We start from the raw sequence: 24,186 nt of genomic DNA, 5'->3' as shown, positions 1-24,186 counted from the left end.
AACGATTCTTGAGAACATGGATCTATAAGAGCTCTGATTGTTTGTTCTCCTCTGCTTGTATGAATGTTAACTAAGGCTGTAGCTAACAATGTTACATTGCTCTGTGTAGATACATGGGATAAAATGTTCGGAGTACTAGTTGTGTTCTCTTTCGTTTCTCTTTTTTCAGTATCGGTTTGGTCTGTATTCTTTGGCTTTTTTGTGTGTAGCAATGTGTGGTGTTTCCTTCGACACTTATGGCAGGTAGTATTTCTTCTGCAGTAGCTAACGCTATGTCCTGGCCATAAGCAATTAAAGCATAATCTCTCTTTCCCCACAAACTCCGATCTCGTAGTTGGGTCTAATCGTATAAACTCATCGCATTTGTAAATAATATGATTCCCCTAGCAGTAAGCGCAAGAAGTTTCTGAAGAACTTGTTTCTGGTGCAGAGGTGTGAAAAGTTTTTGTTCTTATATTAGGCCTTTCCTTAGTCTGTGTTGGTTGTATCATCTCTAATACTCTGAATTTTCCTCCAAGGAAGTCTTGAAACTTCTTCCATGTTGGAAGTTTTTGTACGGGTAGGTTTTTCAACTCTTCTTCCCATTCCTTGTGTGATTCTGGATCTAATTTATTCACAATAATATGTATCATTATTGGATCCCAATTATCTATATTAACATCATTGTTTTTTAGGTTGTTGAGACATTGAGTTGTAGTATCCAACAAATCTTTAATTCCTTTGGCGCTTGCATTGATAAGTTTTCTTTATGATAGTAATCTATTGAATATGGTATTGACAATAACTCTTCTATTGTTGTATCTTTCCTTCAGAATGTCCCATGCGACTTCATAATTTTTATCTGTTATGGATATGTGCTTTAGAAGTTGTTCAGCTTCCCCGGATAAGCTCGTTTTTAAATAATGCATTTTCTGTATGTCACTAAGTGATGTGTTGGAATGTATAAGCGACATATACAAATCTTGGAATGTATTCCATTCATTATAATTTCCATTAAATTGTGGAATGCTTATCTTGGGCAACTTCACTTCTTGAGTTCTCTTTCCACTGTTTGGATTTTGGGACTTTAGTATAGCATGCTGTGGTTGCATTTTGTCTAATACGTCAGTTAACTCACATTTACACACCATAATATACTCTTCTTCGCCTTTAGAAAAAAAATCATCATCGAAATATTCATGCCTTCTCCGTTGTTCTAACGTTGCAACCTTTAGAATTTCATTATGTGTTCCTCGAAACGTTTCCCAATATTTTTCCAAGCTCTCAAGTCTAATTTTCACATAGTTGGCATACAATCTTGATTTTAGTGTCTTCTTAAAATTGATTAATGTTTTCGAAATAGTCGACAAGTTGTTCCCTTGCAGGACACGCAAAGTTTCCATTGTTATTTATAATATCAACACTTTAACCCTAAAATATATAAAGTCCAAAAGAAAGTTAAATTTTTATGAAATTGTACCCAGCACCAGGGAACCTTTACTTTCACGGAGACACTTCACTACTACAGTGTTAAAATAAAACCGAACTGATATTCACTGTATATTTATTTTTGAACTGACTACTACAAATGATTGACAAATAATACGATTATCTAAATAAACATTAATAGCGCAAGGTAAAATAATTGCTTCTATATTTATAGCGCCATCTATTGGAATCCAATCAAAACCACATATCAAATCAACTTGAACATATAGTGACTATTCAAATGCGCTTAGTTTAAGCCTAATCGAATAAATTTGACTTTGAAAGTAAATCTGTACCATTTTAAAGTTAGGTGAGTATTTAAATAGTAGACAGTCTCCTCAATTATCAAATCAAAATGAGCCAATTCGATTTATTCACAAGAAGTTAAACTAACATTTAAATGCAGTTAGTTAAACATTGTTGAAATGAGATTCCAGTGCTGGCTGATCACTGGCAAACTGGGGACATCAATCAAATAAAATATCAATATAGTTATTCACAGTGATTTAATTTTTAAATGGTAAGCGTTAATATAGCTTACATGCGCTCTGTACAAAGTCCTTATTTACAAACGTAAACGATACCCAATCCATTCTGAGTTACATCAATTCACATTACCAATACTTATTATAGATTTAGAATAGTTTGTGGTGTGTGTTGCTCACACAAAATATACAATTGTAAATAAAGAAATATATTATTAAACAACTGTGTTATTTTAGAAGATCTATATAAAATATAAAACCTATAGTTTATTAGCAGGCGAGTAAAATTCCGCATACTGTAACCGATTAACATAATATCAGGTAAGCTTGAGCAAAAACTATTAATACTTCATACCGATATTACTAAATAAATATATTGTTGCACAATTTGGTAACAGGTACGGTTAAAAGGTACCTATTATATGCATTATGTTATGGTATCTATAAATAATATTGTTAATTTTTAGTACATTTAATACAGTTAACGGAAGTTCGCTTTGGTCACAACCGGCATGCGTACAACAATATTTTTATCTTTAAAAAAGTGTATTAACATTAACGTAATTGATATAACATATTATATTGCAATAGTTTACTATTTAACCAATATATAGCACATACCGACATTTATTAGGTACAAGTGGTGTTAAAACATTGTCATATGTTATAAGTCTTTACATATCGTATCAATGTGTGCGGTACATTTGACTTGTATTTTATACGATTTTAGGGTGATTGGTATTTTTGTTATTGGTGTCATAGAATCGAACGCAATGCGAAAGTAGGTACTTATAATGGAACGTAATTTCAGAAAAACGTTCCAAACCACAAGCATGTCGAAATTGAGGAACACAAAACAGGTCACGTGATACATATTAACGGACTGACCAAAAATGGCAGCCCTACTGTCACTCTTTAAATGACATCATGACTTAGTAGCCCAACGCACATGTATGGAACTCACTAATATTAATTAAACTTTAAACACGAATCCCTTAAAATGTGATGTTTGTGGCTTGGAACGTTTTTCAGGAACTACGAGTTACTTCACAATAACAATGAATGCGAGGTAGTCATTTTATTAAATAAAAATAAGGGACGGCACGTACAGGGCGTTCAGCTGATGGTAATTGAAACACCCTGCCAATTACAATGCAGTGCCGCTCATGATTCTTGAAAAACGTAAAAAATTCGGCGCTACAATTGCGCTCGTCACCTTGAGACATAACGTAATAAGTCTCATTTGCCCAGTAATTTCACTAGCTACGGCGACCTTCAGACCGAAAACCAGTAATGCTTACACATAACTGCTTCATGACAGAAGCCGATGTGGTATCCATAATCCATCCTGTGCAAAGAAGCCTCCCACTTGTAAAATTATCTTATTTTATTGATCAATTAGGATTGTATAATCTGGGCACTCTTGCGCCTCGATTAGACGAATTGCCAGTATTGGTACTTAAGACTTCATTATTCCAACCTTTTTAAATTACATCATTTGCAAGTGCGCGTATTATTATTAATTAGTATAAGAACAGTTAATGGACATAATTTTGGAACTGTTAAATCTATTTAGCTTGATATTAAATGATATGAAAGTATAAGACAGTCTGCTCTTCATAAACACATCACGGGCGTTTCAAAACTCGAGATCCAAAACTCAAAACTTAGCTCATTAACATCACCCACGGACGAGTAAAAAAAGAAGGACTCCGCGCCGTGATATTAGCAAGTGAAGCACCGTTATGCTAGTGTGTGTGCGTTTACGGGGGATACTAGTTACACAATTTTTTCTCCCTTAAATAATCATATATGGCCACAAATACTTATATAGTATTGTTTTTACACTATTTCACAACGCACGACGGCATTTTTAAAATATTTTACCGAGACGCAAACTGATCTGTCACAGACGATGACAATTCTCATAATGGCCGCCCATCGGCCTGTAGTAGTGTGTGTGCGTGGGGCTATGTATTTACACGTTAATCGGCTTGTTTTGGTGCTACACTGTTATGAAAGGTGACATCACCATTCGATGTTCCTGTCTCAAACCTCTATTCTCTGGTATGATTGATACATACTGTAACTAATCCATCATTGACAATTCTTCCGATTCTGTGTTTATTTAGTTGTACGGTATAGCGCCAATAATTTCGGAAATACCATACAAAACAATACAACTTATACAATAGGAAGCAGTAGGTAAATATTTTTATTTTGTTATCTTTAGGTAAATTAAATACAAAATGCTGAATAAGTTCTTAAAATGTATGTCCGATCACAAATACAGTATGTAAAATACGTGTAAATAAATTTGCAAGAAGTGTAAAAAAAAGGTAAAATACTTTAATTTAATTATAATATATACAGTTACTTTATAATCACCAAAAAACTGGTTTATCAGTTACCCCACCAAAATAGAAAATAATTGACAAACATAACCTAATACCATTCGCAATTTTAAACATCGCTTGCAAAAATTATTAAAAAAAAGTCACGTATTTTTTTTTATTGTTAATGAGTATTATGTCTATATTTTTAGGCCGCCTTAAAAGTTACTGAAATAGTATTGACGATCTCTTAATTATTCTACATAGCCCGACCTTTTTAGGTAAAACTGGTGATGTATTAACGACAAACCTAAAACAAATAAAGAATAAGCAGAACAATTGACATGTTCACCACATATTTCATATCTATACCGTGAGATCCAAGTGGAAAAACCATTTTATTTCAGGGCACAGTAAAATCAAACTACCCTCAAAATAAATATGCTTCAAATAAGCGAAAAACGTATTAGACCATTTAAGGCTTCGATCGGTCGCGCACGCAGTTGTCAGACTATAACAACATTAATCAAATAGTTTGAGTTTGATTATTTTTCATTTAAATAACAAATAGAACAATTGTTGGTATGAAAACATTTTCAACAAAAATATAGCATGTGTTTTATAAATACTAATAATGGGCGAACTCCTTTGTGCTACTAAATACCGACAACGTTGTCTTGACCTTTACTCACTAAAAATATGCGATTGTGCCTTGCTTGAACATTTTAACGCACAGCCATTTATAGCACAATATAATAAAAATAATCACTTAGTAGCGAAAGTCTGTTTTCGCCTGTGAACACCAAACACGTGCAACTGATTTCATGTACGTTACAAGCTTACATGCGGCACGCAACTGACGTGCGGGCGGCAGAGGGACGACGCTCCCCTTCCTTCCGCACCCCCTCGCTGCTCCGTTTAGTGACAGAGTTGACGCGTTGTATTTGACACATATGGCTTTGTTAAGTTGCACAACACAAGCATCGTTAGGATATTATTATTAACAAATAAACGATTTATTAAGCTATTGCATAGCTTCTATCGCGGGCCTTGAGCGTGGAGACCGAATCCAGAAATTCCGTAACGAAAATAACTTAACACTTACTAGATCTATATAGATATTTCGCCACGGTCATTACAGTTGCCGTGAAACAGCGATTATCACGTATGCTTTTAGCGCAGAAGGTCCCAGGTTCGAGCCTGGGGTAAGTCGTGATTTTTTTTAATTTCTTTTTTTTATTACGTTTTTTTAATTTTTATTATTATGACAAGCATTTTTATTTAGTTTCACCTGTCAAATAAATAAATAATTATAATTGCATAAGTTGATAAAAAATGCTATGAAATAGCTTCACCGCGGCGGTCCTCGAGTGCCACACGTAGTATTATAAATAACTACCTGGACGACCGAGCTTTGCTCGGCTTTTTAAGAAAGTACAAAATTTTAACAAAAAACAAACTAATAGAATATCTTGATTCTCGAACCGGGGTCTTCTACTTTCCGGTTCGCCCATCTATTATAGTCTGGTATATAGTGGCGAAATTTACCATTGTATTCTAATATTATTGTAGCAGTTTCTCATTAAAACATTTTTTTTTAAATTGAAACCTTGCTAGATCGATTTCTCGCCCCCGAAACTTCCGGTATACTAAATTTCATTAAAATCGTTGGAGCCGTTTCCGAGATTCAAATTATATATATATGTATACAAGAATTGCTCGTTTAAAGATATAAGATTGATGTAAAGGTGTTGTTCTGATGCTGATTATTCATTATTATTATCATGAAAAAACAATGAACGAATCTGGGTTAAGTAAAAAAAGTATTTATTTTTCTGGCAGCCGAGCACGAGGGGGTGAAAGGGGAACAGGAGGGGGGTTAACGTTCCAGCGAGGTCTAGAGATAATGCGGCCATTAGTAATAGGTATGTATTATTTTGTTTGTATGTACTACATGTCTGCAGCGGATCATGACATACTTTGGCCACATTGCACGACGCGGTGCTATCTGATAACCTTGAACGTCTGATGGTCACCGGGAAAATTGAGGGGAAGAGACCAAGAGGCCGGAGCCCACGACGCTGGTCTGACCAAATATCCGAGCAGACTAACCAACCCATCAGCATCGCACTCCACCATGCGACAGACCGAAACGGAGGAAAGCTGTAGACGAACTTAAGCGGAGTCACGATCCTCAGCAATGAGGGAACAACTGTGAAGAAGATGTATTATTTTATCATAAATTGTACCCAGTGTGAACAATATCAAGCAATCAGTTATAATTATATAAGCGACGACATTTTGTTATATGATCACTTGAGTCAGTTCTATTAGTGTACATAACTATATTAATAGTGATACGTTTGAGACAAGATATTGGACAATTTGCTATTTACCAAAATTTATCAACGATGCGGAACTCAACCCGCGGCCTCTCGGGTTCCGTCTGAACTGAGCCACTCGTTCGCGTGACGCATAGTTCGTAAATCTTGGTATGTGTTTTTCAAGTCTCAGCTTGTTATAAAATGCATTCAAAAAGCGTATTACTTATACAATATTGGATACATACATTACCTCTGTGTGCTGAGATTATATTATTTCACTCATATAAGTGTGATCAAGCTCAAAACCTGCAAATATTATCAATCATCTTGGGATGTGTATTGCCGTACTTGAAACTGACATAATTTTATTTTACATTCATGTAACAATACTCATGCAGCAATGTACCTTGCAGCATGTAACAAGGTACATTGCAGCATGCAGCAAGGCACATTGCAGCATGCAGCAAGGCACATTGCAGCATGCAGCAAGGTACATTCTTATGTTACACTTGCGTTTGAAATATTTTAAACCAAATAATTCGAAATACTTAAATATATATATATATATGTCCTTGTTATATTTATAATACATATCTAACCTTTTTGAACAAATTTTTGGAGAGACCATCACTTTCATTATTTTTTGTCATCACTAAATTTATGTCTATATTTTTTGTCAGAGATTTTTGTTTCAGATTTTTTCTCTGTATGACATATAAGAGATATTACAATAGAGATGCAAATAATAAATATTTATGAAATAATTTTATTTAATCATAATTAAGGCCAGTAATATAAATCAATTTTATAAGATTATAGGTATAGTAGGATATTTTTCAGAATTGTAAATACATGCCTACTAAAAATATATATAGCATAAACAAAATATAGCGTCATTGAAAGAGGAAATTTTACAAAATAATGGTATTAAACAAATTATAAATATCTTTTATGAGCTGTCGTGTGAAAACAATAATACAATGGCACATACAATGAATAATAAGTTACATCACTAACCAGGGCGCCATTAGTGAAATGTTACTATGAAAAAAAATAGTTAAATTTATTGAAGTAGGCGTTACTTTGCGGAAATCCATAATTATACAAATGATTTAAGTTTTCTTTAGTGTTAATTCCGCCAATATTTGTCTTTAAACAATTCGACACGTGTTTCGCCTCTGCACGAGGCAGTGTTGTCTCTCCAAAATCTGGCACTTGACTGACGACTTTTGACTTTTGACGACGAAAATAAATAGGTAGACACATATACAAATATAATATAACCATTGTATAAAAATAAATTGCTTACTAAATATAAAGCATAATATATATATATATATATATATGCTAAACATGAGGCAAAGTATATAAGTATTGTATATTTTATTAAAAAGAGCGCAAAAAAAAATGCTGGGAGAGTTTCTTGCGCCGATTCTTCTCTCTCAGAGCGCCATTTGTTTCCAAAGCAAGTAGTATTAGAAATGACATCAAAAATAATGCTAAAAGAATCAATTTTGAGAAAATAAATGCCTTTTATGACTTTTTTATAAGCGTTTGTTAAAGATGGTAATTATAACTTTCTATTTCCTTTCATTGCCTGTAACCTTTGTTGCTGTATAAAAAAAAATGTAAAAAAAAATCGGCAGTGTTTGCGTAAAGTATACAACCCTTAGAATTTAATTAGAATATTATATACTTCATACAATAAGCGTAAATATTTGCACATTATGTACATTCAAGTATCATGGTAACGGAAATTTGTACAATATACTATCGTTTATACTGAATCACACCAAATATTCAAAAATCTTATAAACATACATTCATATAAGAACTCTACCTACTTACATACAGGTTTTCAAAATGCCGGCAAATTATTTCAACATGACAATCATAATAACATCAAAATAATACAGATTTCCCTTGATAATTTGGTTATCTCTGATTAAGGATTGGTCTCCGCTGCGCTCCAACTAGATACCGCACTACCTAAGAACAATAGCTTTTTTATTGCGACAACTATTAGATGCTTGTGTGCGTGGCATCTTGACACTAAATGGCATCTTTCGAATTTGTAGCATACGCTTCGTGTTATTTTACATTGAAATTAATAAAATACAAAATACTTACTGATGATATGTGATCCCAGGGTCTTTCTTATTTCTTTTACTACACATTATCATCAAAAGTTTAACAGAACATATTGTGGCGCGTCGACGTGACAAATTGATCGAGACTGGCTCGAGTACGCCCAATTGGGCGTAGTATTAGTTGCTGCACATTGCGACTACGCCTGCGGTGTCTAGTTGGAGCGCAGCGGAGACCAATCCTTAATCTAAGTTGGTTATTTATTACTCTGGGAACACGTTTACATAGATATTACCACCGTGTAGGTGGTAATATCTATGTATATTATGAAAGACATATTTTATATACAATCATTTTACAACAACACACAAACTTCTGCGGTTATTATTTCAATGTCAATTAATTGGTTTTCATTTTTATTTATTAACCTTGATCGTATTCTTATAACTTTACATTTAAATGAAATGCTGGGGATCCTAAAAAAATATCGTACAGATAATTAAGATTTTAAAGAAACCGTTAAAATTAGACTTCGCCCGTATGGGGAGATGACGAGAGGGATAGGAGAGGACTGATGCGGGCCGTAGCTTTTTTATGTAAATAAGGGAGGAGACGAGCAGGGCGTTCAGCTGATGTAAATTGATACGCCCTACCCATTACAATGCAGTGCCGCTCAGGATTCTTGAAAAGCCCAAAAATTCTGAGCGGCACTACAATTGCGCTCGTCACCTTGAGACATAAAATGATAAGTCTCATTTGCCCAGTAATTTTACTACGGCGCCCTTCATAGCGAAACAGTAATGCTTACAATCCTGCTTCACGGCAGAAATAGGCGCCGTTGTGGTACCCATAATCTAGCCGGCATCCTGTGCTAAGAAGCCACTCACTAGTAAATGCCCAAAATAGATAAAAAATTATCTGTGAAGATTTAATTGAAGATTTAATTCGTCCATATTAGCGGTAGTATAAACAAGGCAACGGTACGCAGACGTGGTCGCTAACTATGGGCCTTTTGAGAAAGCTCATGGTAGCTCGGTCGGCTCGGAGTTTCCTTGCGAGATCGAATCATGAAGGAGGAGATCCGTAGGAGAACCAAAGTAACCGACATAGGCCAAACGATTGCGAAACTGAAGTGCCAGTGGGCAGGACACATAGTTCGACGGACAGATGACTGTTGGGGCAGTAAAAGTCCTCGAATGGCGACCACGTACCGGAAGACGCAGTGTTGGTAGGACCCCCACAAGATGGACCGACGATCTGGTCAAGATCGCCGGAATACGTTGGACGAGGGCTTTCATTGGGGGAGGCCTTTGTCCAGTAGTGGACGTCTTCCGGCTGATGATGAAACAAAACAAACGGATTCAAAGTGTACTCGTATCGAATTGATACCAAGATACTCTTTTGAACGAAACAGTAGCAGTAGGTGTCTTAGGAATGGTCTGCGCCTCAAAATGTACAAGGGAAGTTATTAAAAGCCAACAAAAGATATCTTACATTAAATAAAATACCAGATTTTATTTTTTTAATACTGATTTCGTTGCTAATAACGCTTCTTATTACAGTTTCAAATGTGTGATACTTATATATATTTACCAGTGGAAGGCTCCTTTGCACAGGAAGCCGGCTACATTATGGATACCACATCGGCGCCTATTTCTGCCGTGATGCAGTAATGTGTAAGCATTACTGTTTCGGTCTGATGAGCTACGTAGCTAGTGAGATTACTGGGCAAATGAGACTTCACATCTTATGCCTCAAGGTGACAGAACTTTTGGGTTTTTATTTCCAATAATCCTGAGCGTCACTGCATTGTAACGGGCAGGGCGTATCAATTAACATCAGCTGAACGTCCTGCTCGTCTCGTCCCTTACTGTCACAAAAAAAAGGTATGTGTCGTGTTTTAGATAACTTGTTCCCATAAACAAGTGACAAAACACCCCGTTGTATAAGACCAGCACCTGTCCACATCACTCACATAATTAGTTTTTTTTAAATCATTGGTATCATTTATTTAGAGAATACAGATTAAAATAGAGAGATACTTGTAAATGTGATAATATTTAATTTATGTCGTCGCTTTTAGATCAATAATTTATTTTGTTTTCAATTCGTATAACATTGTTCAAATACTTTTTTATGACAATAAGGGACGAGACGAGCAGGACGTTCAGCTGATGGTAATTGATACGCCCTGCCCATTACAACACAGTGCCGCTCAGGATTCTTGAAAAACACAAAAATGGGGCACTTTTCCAACTTGAGACATAAGATGTTAAGTCTTATTATTTGCCCAGCAATTTCACTAGTTACGGCACCCTTCAGAGCGAAACACAATAATGTATACACATTGCTGCCTCACGGCAGAAATAGACGCCGTTGTGGTGCCCAAAATCCAGCCGGCATCCTGTGCAAAGGAGCCTCCCACTGGTTGTATTTAAAAAATATGTTTTTTATTTAAATATTAATTCAAATAGCTATTACTGCGTCTCGTTGTTAAACTGAATTGTCCTGGTTATTCCAACATCAAATCCTAGTTTATTTTAATTTCATGGTGGCAACTATATCTTAAGATAAATATGTCCGGTGAGTATTTCTCCTCTTGTGTACAGTAGACGAGGGAGCGAAGACTCATTCAAACGATTCAAATCTATTATGTTCAGTTATATTGTATTTCCTTAGATTAAGGATCTAGAAGGGTCTACGCTGCGCTCCAACTAGATACCGCGCTACCTAATAACAATAGCTTTTTTATTATAAGAACTATTAGATGCATGTGTGCGTGGGGCATCTTGACACTCGATGGCATCTTTTAAATTTTGTAACATACGCTTCGTGTTATTTTACATTGCAATTAATAAAATACAAAATGCTTACTGATGATATGTGATTATTTTTACAAAGTTTAACAGAACATGTTGCACGTCAACATCGCACATTTTTTTTTATGGAATAGGAGGACAAACGAGCGTACGAGTCACCTGGTGTTAAGTGATCACCGCCGCCCACATTATCTTGCAACACCAGAGGAATCACAAGAGCATTGCCGGCCTTTAAGGTGTACGCGCTTTTTTTGAAGGTACCCATGTCGTAGCGTCCCGGAAAGACCGCACAAGGAAGCTCATTCTACAGTTTTGTAGTACGTGGAAGAAAGTTCCTTGGAAACCCTACTGTGGAGGACCGCCACACATCCAGATGGTGGGGATGATACCCTAACTTGTGGCGTGTCGTGCGACAAACATTGTTCGAGATTGGCTCGAGTACGCCCACATTGCGACTACGCCTGCGGTATCTAGTTGGAGCGCATCGGAGACCAATCCTTAATCTAAGTCTGCATTATTACTAAGTTGTTTTGCTACGGCAATTTTGATAGTAGATCGTTTGAAAGTTTCGTCAACCCAATACATATATTTAGAAATAATATTATAAAATATAATTTATTTACTCAGATAAACTATATTTTTACAAATATAACTTAACAATTCAGATCTCTGAAACTAAAGTAATTTAAAAACCTAAATGTTATATTTTTAATTTAAGCTCAGAATGGTTATCCAAGATCTAGTACATAAATAATAAAAAAAAATAAGATATATATAGAATTTAAAAATAATTAGTATATATCTGTATACTTTACATAGTACATTTTAGTAACAGTCTTATACAGCGCGGCGATAAAATGGCGACATTAAATAAACAAACTGGTAGAACTACTTCACCGTAATCATAAAAAAAAAAAACAATTTTCCATAATATAATTTCGGAACATCCTGTAAGAAATCTAGTAGCCGGGCGCGGCAGCCATTTTGCGCGACTTCATAGGGTGATTAAACTTTTCTTTCCCAAGTATATAATTTGTTTGTTTGAAAATTTCAATTATTTCCTTTTAATTTTTGAAAAATTTTTCTCTTCCGAAATCGGCAAGTGCCCATTTCGGAAGCGTATTATTTTACGTGTATAGCTATAATTGCTTATAATTATGATGATTTGAGTGAATGTATAAGAAGATATTATATATGGTATATTGCTGTGGGGCAGCGCTGGCGATATTAATACAATATTTGTGCTGCAGAAGAGGGCTATTCGCGCTATTTATAACCTAGGTCCTAAAGAATCATTGAGAGCAAAATGCAAAGAAATTAACATCTTGACTGTTGCTTCTCAATATATTCTTGATAATGTACATTCATAGGCACATAAGTGTATTTGCCAGAAACTGTCATAACCATAATGTTAACACCAGGAACTGACATAAGCTTATAATGCCTACTACTCGACTAAGTCGAGTTAACAAATCTTTTGTGGGGCGATGTATATGCTTTTACAACAGGATCCCAGAGAATGTTCAAAACAAAAGTATTACGTTATTCAAAAGAATTGTTAAAAAACATTTGTGTGGTAAAGGTTACTATAACATAAATGACTTTCTTAATGGTACCACAGATTGGGAATGGAGCGACCGCCCTCAGGCTATTAAATAATAAGTTTAATTGGACAATGTTACTTTGTTACTTTGTAAATGTTACTTTAATTGTAAAATATATTTTTGATGATGAAAAAAGCCCGCTGAGTTTGTTGCGCCCATTCTTCTCAGGCCTGAGGCATTCATTTTGGAATGGGTGGTAGCTTTTTGACTTTCAATAAGTGATTTCACAACCTATTTTGAATAAAAATATTTGAATTTGAATTGAAACAAGCTGTAAGACCATGCAAATTAAACCATCTTATAAACAAAATGATAGTTCAGAACTTGGCCGAGGCGTAGTGTGCCGTACGGCACTTCCGATTTTGGTGAATCTAAAAAATCTAGTGACATGTGGCACTTCCCGATTTCGGAAGGTGGTTAGATAAACGTTTGTGGTAAAGGTTACTATTACATAAATGACTTTCTTAATTGGAACACAGATACTTTTGGAATGGGTGGTAGTTTTTGACTTTTAATAAGTGATGTCACATCCTATTTTCAATAAAAATATTTGAATTTGAGATAGCTCTACCCGCGTATTCATTTAATGTCACCATTAAAACGCTGTATACTTAAAATATTAACATGAGAAATTTTCACATAATATGAATAAATGAAATAAATACATCTTTAATTTCAATATTTCATAATATGCCTTTGTAACTATATTTGTTTCAATTGAGCATACATGAAATAGAACAACCGACACAGTGAGATTTACTTGTAAGCACCAAGATAACACGTGCCCAAAGATAACAATATTGACAAACAATTTGCAGCCTTATTTATATTTACAGAAGATTCAAATAGAATGAACCTAGTATGATAGTTACATCTAGAAATAAACAATGTTTTAGTACAATATATTAAAAGGTTTATGGTACATACAATGATTTATGATTAGTCCCATGTTGTGCAGAGCAGTGCCTTTCGTTTATTCCATCTAATCTCTGCAAACATAAATAACTCAACTGTAATGTTATAATTTTAAACACTTTTAGTTCTAAAACAAGATCAAATACAGATTTTTTTATGGAAGAGGTCAACTGTTGATAAGTGATCACCGCCTCCCACACGCTCTTGCAATTCCAGAGTTACTGGAGGAAGGTGTACGCGATTTTTTTGAAGGTACCCATGTCGTATCGTCCCGAAAACACCGCACAAGGAAGTTCATTCCACAGCTTTGTGGTACGTGGAAGAAAGCTCCTCGAAAACCGCACTGTGGAGGACCGCCACACATCCAGATGGTGGCTATGATATTGTAATTTATACTAAAACTGTTGGTCTGGTATTCTGTACGAAGTCTAGCCAAATGAGTTACGTCGCAGTAGTTATCAGAATACAAATATCTCGATACTATTTCAATGGCAGCTTCAATGATAATGATGTAAGTAATACCATATTATGATAATTATCTGTTCTCTCTGACATATTAAAATATTATGTAACAAATATGCCCATGTCGTGTCGTGTCGGAAACACTGCACAAGGAAGCCCATTCCACAGCTTGGTTGAACGTGGAAGAAAGCTCTTTGAAAACCGTACTGTGGCGAAACGAAACAGATCGAGATGGTGGGGATGATATTCTAGTTTGTGGTTAAGGTGGAATTCGGCGACAGGATTCAGGTCAAACAGGTTTTCGGAACACTCCCCGTGATAAATGCGGTAGAAGACACACAATGAAGCGACGTCTCTATGCAACGTCAGGTGATCGAGCCGTTCACAGGGTACTGGATCCCCGACATGCCATACACGATCAAAGGCCTTCGCTATATCCAGGCTAACTGCCAGGATATAGCGAATTCCCCCTTGCTTTCGATAGCCGCCGCCCATCTATGTGTTAGGTATATCAGAAGATCACCTGCCGACCGACCATGTCGAAAGCCGTACTGTCGGTCGTTAATCAACTGGTGACCCTCTAGGTATACCAAGATCTGGCGGTTAATTATGCTCTCCATGATTTTGGATAGCAGGGAGGTAATAGCTATAGGCCTGCAGTTAGCTGGATTGTTGTTATATCATTTAAAAGATGGGCTGGGAATAATCAGTTCTTCTCCCCATGTCAAAGGACCCTTTACGAACTGATGTAGTTCCAAGACGTGTTGTTACAATATGATATGTTATTATCACTCCCTACAGTAAATAAATATATTTCTATTTCTATCCGAACTGTCTCTTTTTTTGGATATAGATAATATAAATCTAAACAATATTAATTTAATCATAAGAATATGTCTGTTATTTTGGTGTGGCACACTTGTCAAAGACCAACTTCAACAAATTTCACTCTTGTCAGTGTCAGCGGTTTTGGAGCGGGAACAAGCAGACAGACAAAAGTATATATGTATATATAAATTTTTTTATTTCCATGTTTCCATATTTCAAAAACATTCGCGTAACAAGCTGTTAATTTCACATTACAAACAGACACTTCATTCTTCATTTTCATTACCAGTGGGATCCTTTGCACAGGAAGCCGGCTAGATTATGGGTACCACAACGGCGCCTATTTCTGCCGTGAAGCAGTAATGTGTAAGCATTACTGTGTTTCGGTCTGAAGGGCGCCGTAGCTAGTGAAATTACTGGGCAAATGAGGCTTAACATCTTATGTGTCAAGGTGACGAGCGCAATTGTAGTGCCGCTCAGAATTTTTAGGTTTTTTGAGAATCCTGAGCGGCACTGCATTGTAATGGGCATGGCGTATCAATTACCATCAGCTGAACGTCCTACTCGTCTCGTCCCTTATTATCATAAAAAGAAATCTATAAGTATAGTATAATTTAAAGGACACCACTACTATAGTTTGGGTATTATGTGCTGTTTTGGGAGCTTATTAGTGGTGACTGCCCCACTGTTCTAAGGAATAACAAGAGTGTTGAAAACCTTTCAGTTGATTCATACTTTATTGTTGTTAAAGAAATAGGGACTCTTACAGCCATACAATAAGACGCAATTCAGATCGAACAGCGCTATTAACCTTCATTTTTATTCAACTAGAGGTTGCCTCTCTTTCTATCGCGTGACTCTTGCCTCTTCTCACGACATTAGGGTTGTCTTCGTTATTTTAAACTGTACCTACCTAATATAAGATTCTATTGTATTTTGTATTGTATTCTTTCATTGTCAAACCTACATTATTTGCAGTAATGTATACGTTGGAAGACCCAGACATAGTTATTTGGATCGCAATGACCTTAAATATGCTTTGCTTTTTTATGTTTCTCCATTTATAAAACATCGGTGGGTTTGTGGGGTGGGTGGGTTGGTTTTTTAAGTAGTTGACAAACAACAACAAGTCCCTACCAGATAGCCACGCTGGCGTGGCCGCCGTGCATACTTGTGATTTCAATTCCTACACGGGGATTGAGACAGGCCAGTTGCTATTAAGCAATAACAGAATACCTTTATTTATTTATGGTGTATGTGGATGATGCAGCTACTGTACTCAATAACTTATGTATTAATTTACATTTCCTTTTTGACTTACTCGTGTAAAACATTGACTATTTGACGTTTGAGTGTGTTTGTACGCAACAAACACACTCAAACGTCATATTACATATTAATATATTGTAATTGAAATGATTTGTAAATCGATGTAAATGTAAATCTTGATATAAAAGAGTGGCAATGAGTTTCTTGCCCCTTCTACTCATTAGCTCAACCCTTTACGAAGTAGCGGTAGATTCCATAAGGAAAATATTTTTTTTTAACATTCATAAGTGTCATTTCCGTGACCTACTTGAATAAACTGATTTTGATTTGATTTGAATGAGTTGAAATTCAATAGTATAACACAATATCCTCACCTGAGATATAAACTAGCTTGGAGGATTGTCCTCTGTGGAGACAATGACTTGCACAACATAGCCTGGAGTTATCTTAGCATCTTCAACAACCAGCTTGTCTCCAAGTAACTTGCCACCATAGAACCAGCGTTGTCTCCAAGTCTCTACTCCTTCTTGTGCCTGCAAAAAAAAAACAAATAAAACGTATGTCACTTAAAGTCTATCCCCCTTATTCATAATGGTCTGCTAACTTTAAACAGCCGCTAAGGAGTGTTTTTTTTCATTCTGACTTAGGTCAATAGAAGAAGACAGAGTGAGAACTAGTAATGCTTTATGTTAGCAGACTAATATGAATAAGGGGGTATCTATTTACACTTGATTTGTAATTTAGTCTCATCATCATGTCCACTGCTGGACAAATGCCTCCCCCAAAGATCTCCACAATGATCGGTCGATCGATAACACTGCGTCTTCCTATATGTGGTCGCCATTCCAGGACTTTACTGATATTTAGTCTAAGTAGAAGGAATCACTAAGGAATATATTAATTTATTTAATTTTTAATGGATAATTATTTTCAACGTCCATCATATGCTGAGCATATGAAGCGCAATCTCAGGCACTCGGTTTTAGTTTACATTGTCGGTGGCAGGTCACCGACAGGCAAACCCTTGCCTCGACGAGGAGGATGGAATGAAGAGTTTCATACCATGCCGTACCACATCAGCAACAGTGTCAACAGCGGCATCTGGATTCCCCAGCGAAAAACCACTCTGAGGGTAGGATGAAAAAAGTACTGCATCTCCTCCCACTTCGTTGAACTATAGTGCCACGCGGCAACATAAAAAGCGGGCCGTTTTAGGCTTATGATCGGAGGAGGAGGATCTAGAGAATTCTGCCTCAACACTAAATTTGAGCCGTTTGGAGGTGCTTAAAGAGCCGGTCATTCTCTGCGTTCATTCGCGGATGGTTCGTCGCAGTCTACACGCAACCACATTATGGATCAGTGTCGAGAACAGACATTCTCCCTGACGTAAGTGCACTCATAAGAATTTGGTCAAAAAAAATATTTAAGGGCAGGTCACTCTTATCATTTGAGGGTACGAAAAATAGATGTTCGCCAATTCTCAGACCTACCCAATATGCACACAAGCCGTTTTGGAGGAGTTTGGCAACAAACATAGTAACATGAGAATTTTATATTTTAAGATGACATTTCATACTTACATGTAACTTAGCTTTACAATGTGCAATTGTGTGTTTAGAGCCAACTGGCAACATAAGATCTCTACATGTTGTAGAGAGCCGTAATCTCAATCCCATCTCTGAGCCTGCTTCCACCGGTTCTGAGCAGTCTGCGGGTGAATCGCGGCCACTTGCCTCTTTCACCATATTTATTGGTGCTGACAAACAATATATAGGCACCTGAAATAATAATATTATGTTTAGACACACCAAAATAAATTATGATAATCTTGGGTCACATTAAATTCAAATCAAGGCTATTGGAATGGATAAACTTTGAATAATTTGAAAGTTGAATAGCTTCATCAACATTGGTTTATAACTGCATGAAATTTATTCAATTTGGCTTAAACTAAGCTCTTTTGAATAGTCACTATAAATATATTTTCTAAATTACTGAATTTGCCATAATCTGTTTGGAAAAAGTTGAGAAGAACATACAAGTTGCGACCGCTAGATTAGTGTACTTCAGTTATTTTCAAAGCATCATGATTTACGGTATTTTACTATGGGGTCATGCTGCTGACATTTATATAGTGTTTGCTCTGCAAAAGAGAGCTGTTCGTGCTATATATCAGCTTGGTTATAGACAGTCTCTAAAAGAAAAATTAAAAGAAATAAATATTATGACTGTTCATTCTCAGTACATTTATGAAAATTTAATATATGTTCACAAAAATCGTCACCTTTTTGCTCTTAATAGTGATTTTCATTATTATAACACTAGAAATAAGGGATTGCTTGTAACTAATTCTAGTAGGCTTCATAAGATACATAATAGATTTCAGGGTAAATGTATACACTTCTATAATAAAGTCCCAGCCACTGTTCAGGCATTATCTATAAATAAATTTAAATGTTTTATAAAAAAATGGCTCTGTCTTCAATCCTATTACTCCACTGCTGAATATCTAAATTATCGGACAGCCTGGGACTAGATTGTTTTTATTTTATAGCAATAGAAATGATTGTACAATATTGTATATTTTTAATTGAAAAGAGCGCAAAAAAAGAATGCTGGGAGAGTTTCTTGCGCCGCTTCTTCTCTCTCAGAGCGCCATTTGTTTCCGAAGCGATAGTAGTATCTAGTAGTTATTAGAAATGACTTCAAAAAGAATTCTAAAGGAATAAAGTTTGAGAAAATAAATGCCTTTTATGCCAAGAACCTCAACAGCCACTCTTTTCAATCAAATAGAGTATTCTGCAATGGCTCTAATATACATATCAAATTATTTCTATGTGTGCTGCATCCAATATTTGAGTCATATTTAAATAATAAAAATTATTTCATGAAAGGTACTAAAGTATTAAATGTATAAATATAAATTATCATCGATCAACTCATTGTTTGTGTAAGGATGCTTCGTGAACATGATTGTCGCGATTACTGTCATAATTAGTAATTGCATCCAACAAATAAAATGATTCATTAACTATAACAGGTCCACCTAGCGCCACAAGCAGCACCTATTCACCAGGTGATGCATGGACCAGCCATAGTTACCTTCACACATATTTGAGGGAAGTAGACCACCCGGTACACATCGCTGTCGCAAGCAAGAACAGAATTACCAATACCTATTTTATATATTTATATTTCACTCTTACAGTTGTGTTCCAATTTTAAGTGTGTGGGTGTTGAAGTTACTACAGACACAAGAACTGTCCCATCATAAATTGCAATGTAACAGGTACAGAGTGATGTGTATCTGTACCATCAATAATATTATTATTATCTTGTGTCTGTAATAACTGTATCTTATGAAGCCTATTAAGAGCAAAAAGGTGACGATTTTTGTGAAAATATATTAAATTTTCATAAATGTACTGAGAATGAACAGTCATAATATTTATTTCTTTAAATTTTTCTTTTAGAGACTGTCTATAACCAAGCTGATATATAGCACGAACAGCTCTCTTTTGCAGAGCAAACACTATATCAATGTCAGCAGCATGACCCCATAGTAAAATACCGTAAATCATGATGCTGTGAAAATAACTGAAGTACACTAATCTAGCGGTCGCAACTTGTATGTTCTTCTCAACTTTTTCCAAACAGATTATGGCAAATTCAGTAATTTAGAAGATATATTTATAGTGACTATTCAAAAGAGCTTAGTTTAAGCCAAATTGAATAAATTTCATGCAGTTATAAACCAATGTTGATGAAGCTATTCAACTTTCAAATTATTATATATATATGCATATCATAGGCACATTAGCAATTTTTTTGAACCTGTGACAATTTCAATGTTAGCACTAGAAACAAACATAATCTTGCTACGCCTACTACTCAGTTAAGTAGATTTAGTGGTAGTTTTTGGCTTTCAATTCAAAAGTGATATCAGATTACAAAAAAAAAAATTTATAACGGAAGCACTTTCTTACTCTCCGACATAAGTTTTGGAAGTTTTGCTTGATTTGAACCATTTCACATAATATTATAATACCACATGATTTAGGTCCAATTCACATATTGTAATACCATAATGTAGACTTGGAAAGCAAATACTCAGAGGTAATAAATAAATAAATAACTCCTGTACCACAAAGGTAGGCCTACAGTTGTGGTACCTCCAATTTCTACACAAATCCATGAACACTGAGCATGGGCTAGTTCAAGCTGTTGTCTTTGCAAGACAATGCACAATCCTGTCATACAGCCAGTCTGCCTTAAAATTCCGAAATCAGCAGTTCCCCAGGGCACTAGATTTTTCAGATACACCAAAACCGAGAGTGCCATATAGCACACTTATCCCTCAAAAAGCTCTGATCCTTTTTTTATCAGATGTTTTATTTTGCATGGTCTTATAGCTTGTTTCAATACCTTTCAAATACATTCACTCAAATCATCCTAATTATGAGCATTCTATTTATACACGTAAAATAATACACATTGACAGAACACTGCACGCGCGCCATAATCAGAGGCATAGCCCGTGCGATCAGGGTTTCCTGGAATGGAAAGGTTAAATACAGAAATAATTCCTGTACAACGAAGGTAGGCCTGCAGCTGTGGTTCCCCCAATTTCTACACAAAATCATGAACAGTGTGCAATAGGCTAGTTCAAGTTGTAGTCTTTGCAAGACAATTCACAATCCTGCTATACAGTCAATCTGCCTTAAATACCATAATATTAAACATAAGTAATGTAATGCTGACTCACTACTGATGACAGCTAGGAAAGGTGCAGAGTGAGAACAAACAGCACAGCAACAAACTAAAGACCAAAGATAATCAAAGATGATTCTCAAGGATCATGACAATATTTAAGGCCTGGTATCCACCAAAGAGGAGAGGAGATGTTTTTTCATAACCAATCCGATTTTGTTATTTTCACATCTCCTCTCCGTTTAGCTTCAGTGAAAATAGATCAAGCGGAGAGGAGTCTCATTTATCTATTGCGGCCCTTTTACCCGATCATCAAACACCCGAAAGCATTGTTATGAGCACTGCTCACATCTCCACTCTGGTTTGGTGGAAATAACCTGACAGCTTCATGGTTTATCTCCTCTACGCGTTGGTGGATACCGGACTAACTGACAAGGAGATCTCTTCAAACAGAAATCAGACACTAAGCAGGATAATGGCTAACCTCTGCTGACTAAACAAATATCTTAGATACCATAGGGCTGAATGAGATTCACAGATCTAGTCAAGTGCTAAATGGAGTGCATCAGAGATCATCTGGGGTGAAATGTATTCATTTTTCCTCTCCTAAGGAGAATATTAGTTACATAGAAGCAGTTAGACTTAGGATGATGTGGGTAATCTTAATATATATAAATTACATGACACATTGTTTGTCCGCAATGGCAGATAAACTAATGAACGGATTTAAATGGGGATTACTTCATCGAGTGTAGTTTAGTTCAACTTGAGAGATAGGATAGATTTTATATCGATTTGAGACCCATAATTAATTTTAATTCCAATATTTGTTTTGTATGGACATATTTTCTATGAGAGAATTTATTGACACACGGTTTGACAGTTCTGCTGTGATTCAATTTCATTATAACAACAGGAAGTATATTTTACGATATAATTCTTGATATTATGAAATATTATTGACAAATTCATAAAAATCACTATTTTATTTATTATGACGTACAGAACAACGTCTGTCGGGTCAGCTAGTTATAGTATGATTTATAACATTTATATTTTTTTAATAAGTTAAAATTTAAATTTTAACATTTATTTTATGTTACTGCTTCTGGGTAACTTATATTAACTGTTAAAGCAGACTTTATCATAATACAAGTATTTCCATAAAGTAATGATATGGAGAGTGAATAGTATGATATAGTAAATATGACACCTTAGGTTATGTTTTAAAATTGGGAAAAAATAAACATATTTCAACTATTCTTTTTTTATTCATATTAGGGGTGGTCATGTACATTATGTAAAAAGGGTTATCATGTGGAAACCAGTTTAACTCCCAATAGCAGATTTGAAGAATTTTCAAACAGTAAATTATTGGTTAAAGATGATATCAGATCCCAAGCTTACCCACAACATAATCTACACATTTGAATGTCTTGTATTAAAATAAATAATATGGAGTTTACCTGATATCTAGTACCCCATTCATCATAGCATTCAGTGAGGTAGCCATTGGGTACAGAAACACTAGCTCCATCCAGTATTGCCTGAGCCAAGGGAAAGTCCATTGCCTCGGCGGCTACCGCTGCCGCGCGCAGAGCGTCCCAAATCTCTTTCCGACCATCAAAAGCCGGCGCTGTATCCCAAAATTCATCCCTTTTGCTTCTTAGTTGACCTTCAGTCAATGGTACATCGGACTTCCACCTAATCGTCTCATGGCACAAAGACTGATTCTTTCGTAGGCCACCTAGAACATACCAGATTTTCAGACACCATCTCGTATTCATTCCACGGATACAAATTTGGTCACATACCGGAATTGGGTCTAGATACTGTTCCAGATGACTCTTCCATCGGTCCACTTCTGCTTCTAGTTATTCCAATGCATCCACCCATTTTAATTACATTATTTTGGTACACATTAGGTAAACTAATATTTAACAACACTTTAATTCATTTTTTTGCCTGTGGTGTCTCGGCCCTCAATTTCCATCTGTCAAAACTAATATCTAAAAGGATCAATGTCAAACAAATTCTATGTTTCCACAGGCTCGTTAGGAAAATATATTCTTTGTCCACAGGTTACTTAAGATATTATTACAATAATTCCGCCAACCCCACACTCGCTATTCGGCACTTCAGCAGGCCAATTCTGGTAACTGCAATTGCCAATTTGTCATAAATGAGTCGTGCAAGTGCAGAATAGGGCTAGTTGACGTATTCCACTAATCTTCACTGCATTTGCATTTTGCGCTGCTAGTGTACTGCTAGTGCAATAAAACTGCTAAAAGTCAAAATAAATTTCTACCAATCTATGAATGCTCGAAAAGAGATATGATTAACATTAATTGGTTACTAAATGCTGAAAATACTTGAAGAGGGTTAATTAAAGTAAATGCGGATATACAAAAGTAATGTTTTTAAATATTCAAGTCTGGAAATATCTTTTGGATTTAGCTGATGGCCTCACCGCCAATGAAAAAATAAAAAAAATTGACATGTAAAGCTAAACAAAGAGAATTTAAACACTACGTTTAATGCTAACCATTAAAATATATTATACAATATGAAACATGGTTTATGCTAATGGTCTTGAATCTTGAGTATATAAGCTTACTATATTAACACACTCCAATATGCAGATGATTTACTCCTCTATGTGTCTGGTGATTCTGTAGACAACATGTCTGATACTATGACACATTCCCTTAAGTTATTAAAAGTCTGGCTTGACAATAACACTTTAAGCCTTTCGGTTCCTAAAAGTATTATAGTCTTATTCTCACGTATGAGACTTCCTCCAGCAGTATCTGTATTTTATAATAACATTAGAATTCCCACTAAAAGTGAAGCAACATTTCTTGGGGTAATTTTAGACTCAA

General features: G+C 35.5%; 1 protein-coding gene and 1 long non-coding RNA gene across 2 annotated transcripts; both read right to left on the bottom strand.

The window, feature by feature from the left end:
- Positions 1-1,956: 1,956 nt before the first annotated feature.
- Positions 1,957-12,603, bottom strand: LOC126974511 (uncharacterized). Its single transcript, XR_007731531.1, has 2 exons — positions 7,060-12,603; positions 1,957-7,015 (listed from the first exon to the last, which is right to left on the bottom strand). It is a non-coding gene; the product is annotated as an uncharacterized LOC126974511 (long non-coding RNA).
- Positions 12,604-12,628: 25 nt separating this feature from the next.
- Positions 12,629-23,289, bottom strand: LOC126974485 (ubiquitin domain-containing protein 2). The gene is made up of 5 exons (XM_050821999.1): positions 23,119-23,289; positions 22,771-23,051; positions 18,175-18,372; positions 16,969-17,127; positions 12,629-14,109 (listed from the first exon to the last, which is right to left on the bottom strand). Exons 1-4 carry the CDS (start codon positions 23,198-23,200, stop codon positions 16,981-16,983), a joined length of 708 nt encoding a protein of 235 aa, XP_050677956.1. The 5' UTR covers positions 23,201-23,289; the 3' UTR covers positions 12,629-14,109; positions 16,969-16,980.
- Positions 23,290-24,186: the final 897 nt, after the last annotated feature.

This window comes from Leptidea sinapis, chromosome 32 (assembly GCF_905404315.1).
Source record: "Leptidea sinapis chromosome 32, ilLepSina1.1, whole genome shotgun sequence".
NCBI classification, from domain to species: Eukaryota; Metazoa; Arthropoda; class Insecta; order Lepidoptera; family Pieridae; genus Leptidea; species Leptidea sinapis.
The sequence above is the reverse complement of the archived record's forward strand: the minus strand, read 5'-3'. Positions and strand labels throughout refer to the sequence as shown.